General features: G+C 33.6%; 1 protein-coding gene across 1 annotated transcript in view; it reads left to right on the forward strand.

The window, feature by feature from the left end:
• The first annotated feature begins 902 nt into the window (after positions 1-902).
• Positions 903-15,058, forward strand: part of LOC109072941 (adhesion G-protein coupled receptor D2) — a 74,383-nt gene continuing 60,227 nt past the window's right edge. Inside the window, 19 exon segments of the mRNA XM_042749587.1 lie at positions 903-935; positions 1,182-1,376; positions 1,468-2,124; positions 2,507-2,671; positions 3,187-3,257; positions 3,405-3,677; positions 3,777-3,888; positions 4,129-4,266; positions 4,352-4,454; positions 4,569-4,680; positions 4,797-4,846; positions 4,942-5,068; positions 6,408-6,511; positions 7,038-7,148; positions 7,752-7,897; positions 8,222-8,268; positions 8,270-8,359; positions 9,714-9,829; positions 10,580-10,700. Coding sequence (XP_042605521.1) covers positions 926-935; positions 1,182-1,376; positions 1,468-2,124; positions 2,507-2,671; positions 3,187-3,257; positions 3,405-3,677; positions 3,777-3,888; positions 4,129-4,266; positions 4,352-4,454; positions 4,569-4,680; positions 4,797-4,846; positions 4,942-5,068; positions 6,408-6,511; positions 7,038-7,148; positions 7,752-7,897; positions 8,222-8,268; positions 8,270-8,359; positions 9,714-9,829; positions 10,580-10,700 — 2,748 coding nt within the window. The 5' untranslated portion in view covers positions 903-925.

A 15,058-nucleotide genomic window follows, 5' to 3' on the forward strand; every position in this document is an offset into this window, starting at 1 on the left:
TATTTTATTTCAAATAGCAATTTTTATGGTTTTAGTTAACTATAATAATCTTGCAGGGACAACACTATGACTTTATTATTTCAAATAAGTTAGGTTAAAGTTATTTAAATTAAAAATAATAACCTTATGTTAAAATTGTGTCATTTGAAATGTTAAAGCCAATATTTAACACTCGTGAAATGAAGTGTATTTTCTTATTTCAGTTTATCACCACTGTTTTGCACAAACGGGGACAAAAATCTTTTTTTTTTTTTAACACCGTAAACAATCATTTACATAAATTAAAAGATTTTATTTAGAACCGACCACTCTGAGTAAAGCGTAATTCTTTTAATCGCTCACAAACGCAAATCTAGAAGTGTTGTTGCTGGTGAGGGGAGTGGCGGGAACTGCTTCTCTCCAGAGCGGGAGGCGCGCGCTGCTTCTCATGATCTCACTCACAGTTAACGTTAAGTTTCTTCCTCAGAGTCACAACACTTCCAACGGAAACCGCGTCAACCGTTTGCTAAACTTTACTCTTCGAGATAAAATATAAAATTGATGACTTCCAACTATAACTTTATCTCATATCAGGTAATTGGCGTTTTATTCCGTTTTTATATACGTTACATATTCATCAATATTTCATGAAGTGATGTTCTGTAAAGTTTAACTTTCGTTGAATGTGTTTAATACTGCTAAAAAAAACCCTGTTAGGTTTTTGTTAAACAATAAAAAGTTTCACTTGTGTCATTGTTAATACAGTATTTTGTTTTCTAGGATGAATCTGTTGAAAATTATTTGCTCCAACGTTATTGTGAGTAACATCAACAATACAATATACGTTTAAATATTATGTGGCAAAATGTTGAATCGTTGAAATTGATTCAGTATTATTTGTATATAATTACAAGCATTTTCCCCCCAAGTCCTCATTCATCACTGCATGGAAAAAGGTAATCACAGCATTCAAAGTGTAATTGTTTAACATGCTTAAAATTCAGATATAATCACGCAGGACTGTTTAATGTTATAGTCCTCTCACTATTACATAAAACCGATGAAAATAAAAAATACAACACCTTAAAAAAAAAACACAAAAAAAGATATTTAAAAATCACATGTAGTACAATTTGTTAACACCAAAAATGCCAATTGCATAAGATAGTGTTGGTCAACCAAAAATGCCCCTGTGTTTACAGTGGAGAGCAGAACCCTGCTAACACATGACGACTATTACCCTGAGTACGTGCCAGATCAACAGCCATGGCACGTTGCCCGCAGACTCTGCCTCCAGCGTTCAGGGTCCTTTGTGATGGTGTCCAGTACTGAAGAGATTCAAAAGCTGAACAGTTTTCTGCGATCCCTAAATATCACCCAACCCGTATGGATAGAAAGTGCAGGCAAGCACCAATATCCCGCATTTCCTAGAACCCCACGTTTCCCAGCATGCCTAATATTTGCTACATTGGCAATATTGTTCTTTAGTAAACATTGCCGGTTGTTTTCCAGCTCCTCCAGACGTATACATGCTGGAATTTCCAGCGCGCCCACACCGGGAATCGGCTCGACTACGCCACAGATTCCATAACATGGAAGCGCTTACGGTTTGCGCTTACCTCCAGCTTGACCCCACTTGCCACGGACTTTCCACAGTCTTCTCATACGCAAGCTCGTTCATTAAAGAATTCCAACTCCAAGCACGGATCACCGGGAACGACCCGGTCCACCTTGCGTTGCTGGTGCATGGTTCAAACACCTCCTACGTAACTGGCTTCCCCAACGATGCTTCCTGGCACTTTGTATGCGCGAGTTGGAACGGGAAAACCGGGAAGTGGGTCATCTGGGTGGACGGAGCGGTTGCGGGTTCTGGGAATTCCCTCAACTCAACTAGTCACATCGGAGGAGATGGCCTTTTTATGATTGGACAAGAGCAGAAGACTTACGGGGACTTCAACAACGACAGGGCGCTTTGTGGGAATGTTACGCAGCTGTACATGTGGGATCGATTCTTGGTCGACTCTAAAATCCAAAGCATGGTAAAACTTTGCTCAGCCGTCCCTTTTGGATTTTTCAAGTGGAATGAGTCCACGATGGAAATAGAGACGTCCCTGCAGACACGCAGAGGGAACTCGCCATGTCAAGGTAGAGTCGCCATGTCACCCTCAAGGCTTTGGATAATAATTTCCACTGTCCCGCCATGCGAATAGAATACAGCCAAGTTTTGATTGGTAACCTCAGGCTGAGATGGTTGTAAATATTTCATCCATGCGGTAATGCTGAGACCCACCCTTCAGAATATACTCTTCACTTCACATGAGTCATGGACACTTATTCTTTACTGAAGAGAGGACACATGGTCTTTACAGACTTGGAGAGCTCAAGAACTATTACTCCCGATGACATCTTAAAATTGGCAGACTTAAAACAAACTTGGGTTGCCGGCTGTTCAGTGACCCCAGTCACATTAATTTGCTCAAAAACATCCATTTTCTGCTAATCTAGTCTTTGTTCTTGATTCTTATAGGTTCCAAAATCCAACCACAAGACCAGCTTGTCATCTCTGGGTTGTATCCAAGTCTGCATCACAATCCTTCCATCAAAACCTGTGTAGCCTTTGACCCTGCAAGTGGAAAACCCATTAATCGCTTATGTGCTACACTTAAAGGAAGTGTTTGCCTGTTCCCAAAAGGTTGGGAACCACTGTTTTAGGAGATAGTTTACTGTTCACTGTTTAGTTGTGTTGATTTGCTATCTTTTGCATATTTGTTTTGTGTTTTATGCTTTTTGTGTTGTTTCATTTAGTTTTTGTTTTATTGTGTTTTGTGTGGTTATGTTTTGTTATCTTTTGCATTTTTGTTTTGTTATTTTTTGATATTTTTTGTTTTGCTTTTTTGTTATATTGTGTGTTTTGTTATCTTTTGCATATTTGTTTTGTGTTTTATGCTTTTTGTGTTGTTTCGTTTTGTTGTTTTGTGTGGTGTTGTTTTGTTATCTTTTGCAGTTTTGTTATTTTTTGTGTTTTTTTGTTTTGCTTTTTTGTTTTATTGTTTTTTTTGTGTGTATTTTGTTATCTTTTGCATTTTGTTGTGTTATTTTTTTTTCTTTTGTTGAGTTGTGTTTTTGTTTAGTCTGGAGGCTTAAAATGCAGTCCCTTGTGCGTTTGACCATGTGTCATAATCCAAGCATTTTCCTTCTTCACTTCAGAGCAGCTGGACTTTGGTTTTCCTGGAACCTCGTTCTTCTCACAAGTCAGCAATGAGATTCATTCCAAACCTGTGAGTTAGACAGAGCTCACGGCTGATTTTTATTAGATTCACTATAAACATACACTGTAAGGATCCAAATACAGTCACTATTGACACAGACATACAATATAATTGTCTGATGACCTGATCTTACATTATCCTCCTCTTTCTCCACAGGATACAAATGCAACCTTGTTCCCTGAAAATGATCTGACTCGTCATATTTCCCTCTTGAGTGCCATATTGAGAGTTATGGACATCAAAGCACACATCATCACACATTCTGATCTTTTGTACCTCACCGAAACCATTGAGAAGGCCAACCAACTCAATATAACAGCCGTTCCCACTGAAGTCTTCATATCTATGATCCGCAATTGCTTGGAACTAGTCAGCAGGCTCATCAACCCTGATATGGCCGAACAATGGGAGGATTTGATAGCACGTGGGGTATGTTATGAGACTGAAATGGACTCTTCTGAAACCAAATCCTCTAAAAAAGATCACTCTTCTATCAAGTTTACGAGTCAGTTTCCTGTATGTTCATAGAATTACCCTGGACCATTGACAATGCTGGAGAACATTGATAAGCTGCTGTGTATACTGGCAGATGCTCTCTGGATCGAGCACAAAAGCTTCACAATGTCAACAAAGAACATTGGTACAGGTTTTTTTTTTTGCCTCAGTAAGCATGACTAATTCCAATTGTGGTTGTACAACCATAAAAATGGGAGTCAATATTTGCTTTCTTGAGAGGTAGAGTAATAAATATAAACCTAATTGCATTCAAGCAGTTATTACTATTTAGCCATGGCAATTTTGGTTGTCCCACCATAAAAACTGTACAAACAACGATGAGTTTTTGTTATTTTGAGAGTCACAAGATCAATTGCTTCCTCAGATATTCATCTGGAGCCGCGGAGGCTGGCGCAGATGAGCTGCGGGTGTGTGTTCAAGCCCTCGGTTCACGGCAGACAGTTCAGCAGCCACGATGAGATCCTCATACCAGAGTCTGAAATGCAGCGAGTCTTTTCTCTGGGTGAGACACAAAGGGCTTTTGGGTAGTTTTCGTATTTCAACAGATAAATGCCATGATTTAATCAGAGGCTAATATTTTTTGACAGGCCACAAGGAAGTGATGGTTATTCATAGCTACTATAGTAACCTGTTAGAGATGTTGTCCAGACTGGAGGAAAAAACCCATGCTGACCAACCGGCAGACAAGAGGTTTGCATGAGCCTACTGAATTTTCTACACCAAAATTAATGTTTAGATTTCGATTCATAGTTGATTGGCGTCATAATTCATTATATTAACACTGTTTTGTTCATGTATTTGCAGGCATAACACTGGTCAGCTGGCCACAGCAGTGATCTCAGCAACAGTTCGAGATGTTTCCAGGGCAGAAAATGTTCACGTCTCTGTCCAGTACACCCTATCCTCTGGGATTATGGTAAAAAAAAAAAAAATACACTTAAAAACATGATGCAGGGTTATTATTGTTAACTAAAACTAAAACCATAAAAAAGACATATATACAACAAAAATACTAAAACTTTTTTTTTTTAGGCAGAGTATTCCAAACAAGTCACTCCTGTCTGCGTCTTTTGGAATATTATGTAAGAGAACGTACTACTGTTCTAAAACTGCTAACAGGTGTTATGTCATATTACAGTCTCTTGTTTGGGTCTGATTTAGTGTCTTATGTCCAAAGGGCGGGTCATACAAGTGCTTGGTCCAAGAAAGGGTGCAGAGTACTGCCTTCTCCTCCTGATGTCACTTCCTGCTTCTGCAACCACACCACCAATTTTGCTGTCCTCATGAATTATATGGAGCACAGGGTATGTTTAGACTTTGTGCTTTCAACTGTAAGAAAAATCGAACAAAGAATCTATTTACATTTTATATATGAAGAGTTCACTTGCAAAAACAGATAACGTTCAAAAGTCATGTTTTTTCATCGTGCATTCAAATTAATCTCAATCAAACTGCAGTCGGGTTATTTTGATAAGTGTAAAAGAGAAACAACAAATACAGCTAACTAACAATAAAACACAATAACATAATAAAAAACAGGATTTTTGAAAATAAAAAAACATGTTTTTGCAAATAAACTTCATATATTGTTTTTATTATAATATATTTATTTATATTAATTAAATGTATGTTTATATATATACACACACAAACTAACATATAAATATGTTATAAAAATATACAAATATAAATGTAGGGCAATAAGATATTATATAATATTATATTATAATATAACAATGCAATATTATATACATTACTTATTTTATTTATGAATAAATTATTTATACTAATGAAAATATGATTTTTCTTTTTTACTTATACACACACTAATATAAATATGGTGTGTATGTATGTATGTATGTGTATATATATCATATATATATATATATATATATATATATATATATATATATATATATATATATATATATTATTATATATTAATACAAACTAATTCAGCAATTAAAAAAACTTATTATTAGTGTACACACACACAAAACTATATAAAATCTAAAATATATAGCAAGAAAATAGTGTTATTTATGTTATTTTATTTATGAATAAATTATTTCTACTAATAAAAATATGGCATATCAAAATATTTGAAATATAATTAAATGTAATTTTTTACTTAAATGCCTTACATAATAAATATAAATATATCTATATATATATATTATTTTAAATGTTAATAAGCCTTTATATAAATATATCTATATATATATATTATTTTTTTTTTATAAACGAAAAAATTTATACTTTAAAATTTTTTTTTACAATGTTTAAGACTAAAAGTTAAATTATTGCATGAGAAATGTTAATAAGCCTTTTGATCTTTTATACAAATATACTGTCCTCACTGTTCTAACACAATCTGTCCAATAGAGGTCACTGTTAGCTTACAAACGAAAGCAAGCTTTAATAGTAGTCTTTGTGGTCTGTCTTGAGCATTATGTGAGAAGTTCATCTGCAGAACTTCATAAAGAGCAAATCTGATCTAACATTAATGCCCAAGCCACTCCAGTGCAGTAATGGCATCAGTCCTCACATACACAGTAGTTAACGTATATTTCCCAGACAGTTAGACTGAGAGAGCGTAAGGAATATGAGATCGTTGTGTTTTGATGGGTCTTTTCCCCGCAGTGGAGTGCTAAAGAGGAGAGCATTTTAACGAAGCTGACGTTTATCGGATCCGGAGCATCTCTCTGCGCACTGGTGGTGACCTTGATGCTGTTTACCGTGTTAGAGTAAGTGCTTTTCACCGATGCACTTCCTGCATGACAAGAGCCGTGTGCTTCTGTTGGGGAAACACTGCATGATGTGCCCTGGCAGCATTCGATTCGCTCTCTTTTATGATGTCTAACTTCCAGTGTTGGGTTCAGAAGGGTCACGACAGCATAACATTTGCTTGACTCTCGGCAGCACGCCGTCAATAGCGCTCAGTCGTGAGGCTGAATAAGTATTGAAAACCACTAATCGGCTAATTAGCGCTCTGTGCCAAATGAGCCTGAAGCTGAAGTTTTATGGTGACATTACAGGGAAGTTAATTAAAGGGAAGGGTCACACAAAGAGAGGTTAATCAGCGCAGAATCAGCCAAGCTGCTCACTTCTGGTTACCAAAATAAAAACAACTTCCAATCAAGCCACACACATTCTGCATCTGGGTTACCAAAACACCTTGTCTTATTTGTCATTCTCAAAATGTGTCTGAATGATTGCGAAAAAGGCATAAATGACAAAAAGTGTTTTGTATTTTTTATTTTTTTTTAACAGCATCCCCAAATCAGATCGAACATCAGTCCACAAAAATCTTTTTGTGTCTCTGACTTGTGCTCAAATTGTCCTTCTCTGCAGTGGTTCTGCTGTTCATAATAAGGTTTGGTGTTTTTCACACGTTTATTTGGTAGCATTACATCTAAAATGAGGTTGTAATTGCTGGTATGTTTTAACAGAATATTTAATTAATGTTTAATTAATCGTTGTTTTTTGTAATTGTTCTTATTTAAAAATTATTTTACGTTCTTATAATTTTATGTGGCTTTGCATTTTTATTATTTTTAATGTATATTTCTGTATAGGATTCATTTATTTTTAAAAAATGTTTTATCTAATATTTGTTATTTTGTTTCAACTTTATTTCAGGAATCAGAAAGAGCTTTATTTAACATTAGTATACGCCACGCAAGGTCATGTGTTACAGTGTTTTTACTATGTTTAAGGGTGTCAAGTTCAAAATCACTTAAACTAGTGGCTTATTGCTTTATTAAATGCTATCTGGCCTATAATATTGAAATTTTAAAAAGGAAACCAAGTGTATTTTTAGAACAAACTTGGTAGCAGCAGTCTGACGGTGTCTAAAAGCGACATTAGTGCTGTAGCCATATTTGGCGTTGGATAAGCTGGATAAGTACGGCTGTGTTTGTGTGGCTGTTTGATCTTTTGACCCTTCCATGGCAGCGTTCAGACCTCCGCACCTTACCTGCACTCCATGCTTGTGGCAGCTCTGATGCATTTGTTCTTCATGGCAGCCTTCAGCTGGATGCTGGTGGAGGGCCTGCTGCTCTGGAGCAAAGTAGTGAGCGTTAATTTGAGCGAGGACCGACACATCAAATACTACTACCTGATTGGCTGGGGTAATGCGACTCCGCCCCCAATCTCCTCTTCAGTCTGTTGTACTGCACAGTTATTGATTGGGTTCAAGAGTACAGGAATGCAGTTTCCTGTTTATGTGACAGCACTGAATATTTACATATACTTGATTTTATTTTGCACTGCTTTTCTTAAATTAGACATTAAAACTAATAAATTAACATCCAAACTGTAGCAAATTGAAAAAAAAAAAACACCTTACCGCAAACCATTTATTTAAAAAAAAAAAAAAAAAAAAAAAAAGCATAAGCATCCTTTTCAAGGTTTAAAACGACAGGTGTGATATAGAAATGTGTGTGATTTGACAGGTCTGCCCGCGCTGATCGTTACCATCACACTGGAAACACCCACCGGAAAATAACTCATCGCACAGTCACTCATAACTCAGTCATACAGAACTTCGCACATACCAGTCTTTGCAGGACCCAGTCATCTTCATTATTATGGTATGACTTTACTTCTGTCATCCTTCTCTTTCATAATCATAATAATAACAAGTAGTAAATAAAGAAAGAAATAAAGTAATGAATGAAAAGTGAATGCAAAAATATTTGTATGCATGTTTAATAACAATAATAACATAATAAAATAAATACATGTATAAAATATATAATATAAAACTTTTTTTTAATTATATTTATATATACAAAAAAATCTGTTTTATATTATGTGTATGTGTTTCTTTTTTTTTTTTTTTTTTTATTTTAAATGTTACAATATGCAGTCTTTTTAAAATAATAATATAGTGTGTTATTTGTGGTATATACAGTTAAACATGTCAATTACAAAAAAAAAGTAATTACACAAAATAACAAAGAATGTTACAATATTCAGTATTTTAAAAATAGTAATATAGTTGTTTTTTTGGTATATACAGTTAAAGATATGAATTACAACAAAAAATGTAATTACAATAAATTACAAAGAATTACAATATGCAGTATTTTTAAAATAATAATATAGTGTGTTATTTTTGCTATTTACAGTTAAATATATGAATTAAAAAAAATTAATTACAAAAAAGTATTATGTATAATTTTTATTATTACTTTAATATATGAGCTTTATAATAATGTAATAACTATTACATTCATATATAACATTGTATGAAGTTTATATTGTTTTTATGTATTTTTATATAATACAAAAATATACACACATGTGGGAAAATGTTCTTTAATTTATATATATATATATCATATATATATATATATAATATATATATATATATTATATATATATATATATATATATATATGATATATGTGCACTTGCGTATATGTGTATATTTAATATGTATAATAACAACAGCAACAAAAAATAAATAAAACAACATAAATAACAGATGCTAAATGTTTTTGTTAGCTGTGTTTAATAACAAAATAAATACTTACACATAAAAATATAAAATATAAAACGTTTTTATTACACATATATTTCATTTATTGTATTGTTATAATGTTACAATATGCAACATTTTAATAATATAGTGTGTTATTTTTTTGGTATACAGTTAAAAATAAACTTCAGAAAAGTATTTATTTTTAATTTTTGTTATTACATTATTACACAACATTTGTATAAAGTTTATATTGTTTTCTATTTTTATATAATACAAAAAATACATGTGTTTTATGTATTTTTACATATTACAAAAAAATGACAACACACACTCATGTGTTAACACTTAATTTTTTATGTATGTGCACTTACATATGTTTAATATTTATAATAATAATCATAATAATAATGCTTTTTATAGATTGTAATATTTATGTTAATTGTTATAAAAATGTTAAGGTGAATATCATGATTCTGACCCGCGTGGTCATGATCACCATCGCCACAGCCAAGAGGAGATCTTTGATGATGACTCTGAACAGCAGTCCAGAAGAGCAGGTCTCCGAGCAGATAAGGTAGAACATCTTTCTCTTCGTCAGTACTCTTGCTCATGTGGCCACAAAAAAGAGCCATTTCCAAACTAAGCTCTCATTCCACCTGAACTTGTGCAGTCCGACTGATCCAGTCATTTCGGCTTTCTATTAAAATGATCTATTTGCACATTACAGCCTCTTTCAACATCAAATGTTTTGTTTGTTTTTTGGCCCATTAATGGAAGGATTTGACGTTTTTTCCCCCCTCAAAAGTAAACTTTCTGACAGCTTGGTCACTGCAGGACCCCGGCGATATGTTTTTTAAAAACAGGCCTTTATACGATTCTCATCAGAAGGCCCCCAAATTAAAATAAAAAACCACAAACCAAACAAATCTACCACACTTAACCACCATCACAAACCCCTCAGGACCTCCAGCACCAATCAAGCACCTGCGAGCCAGCCCCTGTGTGTAAAAAATATCAATGTGACTCTTGAAAGCCGGTGGTCAATTCCAGCGCTCTCCAAGGAAAATCAAACACACGCTTCCTCTGCTTGGCAGGGCCTGTTCGGACTACAGCTGGTTCGCTTTAGCGGTTACCTGAATAGGGAGGTAATTTTATACTAAACAGAATTAAAAGCGAAATACCTTAAAAATTCTCACAATACTAACAAAAATAAGCATCACCTTAATCAAATAAAACCCCCTAAAAATCAGTGCCGATCCTCGACCGTATATACGCACCAATATAATAAAATAAAGTGTTTTTCATATCATTCGTCTGCTTTTAGGGCGGCAGTGAAAGCCGTGCTGGTCCTGTTGCCGATCCTGGGCCTGACGTGGCTCTGTGGCGTCCTGGTGCCGTTCTCCGTGGTTATGGCGTACGTCTTCAGCCTCCTGAACTCGCTGCAGGTAAGAGTGTTTCGTGAACGCTGGAGCTGAGGTAAACCTTAACAAGGAAACAGAAAATTGCTACTGAGAGCATCTGTGTGTGGAGTCAACTTTTAGACTTCTGGTAAACGCTGAAAATCTCTGAAAAGTTTAGTCCTTTCTTTTCTGCATTCGTGCTGAATCCAGCGTTTAGTAACTGTCAGAATCTAGGTGAAAAAATATTCCAAAGTAACTGTCAGAATCTGGGTGAAATTATTTTTGGCGAAAGACAGGATTCCGAACAGATCCTCTGTTACTTCCTTTTCCCGTTAAATCATTATTAATGGTTGTTGAGTTCGGCTTTAATGCAGCCAAGCTGGGAAATTTAGATTTATTTAGTAATTTACTTTAGTCATTTCATTTATTTTAAATAAGGAAAAAAACATGCGTATGTGATTTATTATTCATTTAATATAAATAACATTGCAGCAGGCACTAGATCAAAATATACAGAATATTGTAGTATCATCTACAGGTCTGTCCTGTTTTTAATTTCCTGCCGTTTTGTGGAAAATGTGGACAGTGGCTTGTAAAACAAAGCTGTATGTTTATATTTATAAATATTTGTAATCTTGTTCTGTGCATGATTAACAATTCTGAAATTGACAAAAATACTTTGACTTTTTAAAACGTTATTTGATTATTATTTAAAATAATTACCTAAATAGTTTATTTATTATGTATCCCATATTTAAGCAGGCACAAAATCAGAATATACAGAATATTGCAATAAATTGTTCAAATATTACATCATCTGCAGGTCTGACCTGTGTGTATTTTTGTTTATAAATATATTTAATCTTATATTTTCTGTGCATGATTAACAATTCTGGAATCGACAAAAATACTTTGACTTTTTAAAACGTTATTTGATTAATTAAAAGAATGACTAAAATACAGTTTATTTATTTGTTTTGTAGCATTTGAAAAACAAAGCAGTATATTTTTATTTATAGATATATTGATTATCATTTTGTGTAACACTTCTGAGATCATCCAAAATAATATTCAGAATTATATTTATAGTCAGTGCAGCTCTATTATAATTTGAAATCATTTGGAATATTTGTTTTTAAAACACTAACCACATTTAAGCAGGTGCAAAATCAAAACAGAGAATGCAGATGTGTTTATTTGCATAACACCAAGCAATATATTTTAGTTTATAAATATTTTTTTTAATAATGTTGACAAACTCGACAAATATTTTGCAGTACTGTCATTAATCCAAATGATTTCATTTGTAGATGCGCTTTGTTTGTTTAAAAGCGTCAAAGAGAATATCACAGTGTGTTATTTGGAACAAAAGAAAGAAAAGTGTGTCATTGTTTATTGGTTACAAGCCTGTGCGGTTTGAGTCGTGGGTTTGTGATCTCTGAAGCTCCTTAATCAGTTGTTTCTGTAATAGAGCTGTATATATATCACAAGAAAATCAATAGAGATTAAGCCTGACTCGCATCATTAAACCACACTATAAATAGTTCATCTTCCACACTAATTAAAAAAATGTCTCAACACAGTCACAACAGATGTAGGCCTTTCTGAAACAAAGTCACAGTTTAGTTGGTTTACTTGTTTTCATTTTCTCTTGTTTGTTTGTCCACATCTCCAGCCATAGCAGAAGTTGCACATTAAAGGCATGTGTGTAAAGTGTCTCCTCTGAGGATACGTCAACTAAACGTGTGTGTTTGAAGGTCATACGGTAAAATTTGTGGCAGATGTGGATGTTGTTTTCCTTAGGTGTATTTTTATTGCTTTAGTTCATACCATAAATAATATTTACATATGGATTCCTACAGTATTCATGGGTCTGTGTTTGTTATGTAGTATTCAAGTCAGTTTCTAGTGATTAAACTATAATCATTGGTGTCCTTCAGCCCCGGAAACTGCTGTATCATCAAATAGCTTGACAGATTGATAGTGTGAGTTTGATTTTACATGAATCAAGTAAGGCTTGTTTTAGAATATTGAGAAAGTTAAAAACAGTGATTTGTATTTTGTACTACAATTATTTTTGGTGTGGGGGGGAAATTATTTATTTGCCTTTTTTTTACTGAATTATTAAATTAATCTTAATGATAATATATAATAATAACTAAAAAGTTAAATTAAAATAACTTTTTAATGTTTTTGAAAAAAGTCTCTTATGCTATCAAAGCAAATATATTACAAATATATCTGCTGTCTTGTGGAAAATGTGTACAGTAGCTTTCAAAACACAAAGCGGTATTTTTTTATTTATAAATATTTTTAATCTTGTTCTGTGCATGATTAACAGTTCTGAAATAGACAAAAATAATTTTCAGAAATGTTGATTAATTCGATAATTTTATTTGATTATTTAACAGTAATATTATGAAATACAGTTTGTTTTCTATTTTAATATATTTTCAAATGTAATTTATTCCTGTGATTTTCGGCATCATAAGTCTTCAAGATCCTTCAAAAATGATTCTAATATGCTGATTTGCTGCTCAGGAATCATTTATTATTATTATAAATGTTGAAAACACTAGTGCAGAATAATATTTTTGTGGAAACCGTGATATATTCAAGTTTTCAGGATTCCTCAACAAACAGAAAGTTTAAAATAACAGCATTTATTTGAAATAGAAATCTTTTGTAACATCATAAATGTCAATTTTGATTCATTTAATGTGTCCTTGCTGCATAAAAATATTAATGTCTTCAAAAAAAAAAAAGGCACATGCTCGCATGTGCAAACACACACACACACATTTGTTTGTAACCCCCCCCCCAACACACACACACATTTCATCCTAAAAAGATGTAAAATAAATCTAAACTGAATCAACAACCAGACATTATTTAACACTTTTTTAAAATAAGGTAAATGTAAATACACACTCAGGCTCTTAATCAAACCAAACATAAATTTGTAAATTATAATGAATGTCACTACAGATTTTGGCTCTGAATCAGTCCAAACAGAAAATGAGTCAGAGATTTTTTTCAGGAGTAGCAGAATCCACAGGAAATCACTGCAGGCCTCTGTGTGATCGTTTCACCGCTTGGATATTTTGCCAGCCTCTTCCTTTTCAAATGTGACAGGTGAAAACATAACTCCCATGTGTTAAAGACCAACCAGATCGAACTGTTTTCTCACTAAATTCCACCCTTTATTTTGCCCATCTGTGAAAGCGGCTGCGAACAATGACAATGAAACTGTACGCTTAACCCAACTGCATTGTAAATTCAACCTTGTTAGAAAAACCCACCACTCCAGCAGCAACGAAACGACAAACTTCTTCTAAAGTTTTATGAAGTCGTTGACAATTCTCGTCAATGAAGTTTTCATGCCGCACGCTTTCAGTGTTTGTTTTGACGTGCGTCGAGAATGAACCGCCACTGTACCCGGAGTGCTTGAGTCGTTCAGAGCCGCAGACCTTGTGTTTAAGTGCTTCATATAGACGTTGTGAGCTCTTAAATACTTTGGTGCGGCCCATGGTTTTTAAAAGGAAGCAGAGACGGCGTGCGCTCATATGAATGCAGACCGCATGGGGCGGGGAATGAAGCATTCTAGCATCTGAAGCTGCTTTGATTGAGGATAAGTTTGTAATTTCATTGGCACGGCTGCTTTCTAAGCAACGCCCTTGAAAATTTGAAGAATATAACAGGCGCACTTTATTCAGAGAAATTCCTGTCGGGATTTTTTTCCCTTCCATGTTTCATTGTATTTTCAATAGGCAGCAATAACAACATAAAACTTAAGCCAGAGGACTTTATTGTTAAATCAATAAAAGGAATAATGTTGACAAGCCTTTTTCATTGGCCACACTTTGTCGTCTTGAGCGAGGGAAGCAACACGACAAACAAATCATTCTTATTTAGAGCGCTGAGTATGTTATGTAAACAAGCATGAAATAGCTTTATTTTGGAGAAATTAAATCCATGTGAAAAACTGTTTATTCATTTTTGAAGGCTTTTAGCTTTTGTGTGGGTATTCAGAACAACTCATAGAAATGAAATAGAGATGTTTTGATTATTCTATTTAAGACTTTTTTATGTGATTTCCAGTAAAACATGCTTAAAGTGATACAAATACTTTGAATATTATTATTGAGTAGGTTCGAGTGAATTATGATTTTGCAAAGCATTTTATTTGCTGTTTTTCTTTTTAGAAATGTTAAATAAAATTAGTATAGCGTTTCTACTGCATATGGTACTGTGAATTATTTACTTTTTTTATCAGAATCAATACATGCATATAATAGCTTTATAGTAACTAATGTTTAATTTCTGAAGGCTTTTTTTTGAATATCTTTTATTTATTTATTTATTTTTAAACATGATTTCAAAGTGATTTTCAATCCATTTTT

Source organism: Cyprinus carpio, chromosome B22 (genome assembly GCF_018340385.1).
Source record: "Cyprinus carpio isolate SPL01 chromosome B22, ASM1834038v1, whole genome shotgun sequence".
NCBI classification, from domain to species: Eukaryota; Metazoa; Chordata; class Actinopteri; order Cypriniformes; family Cyprinidae; genus Cyprinus; species Cyprinus carpio.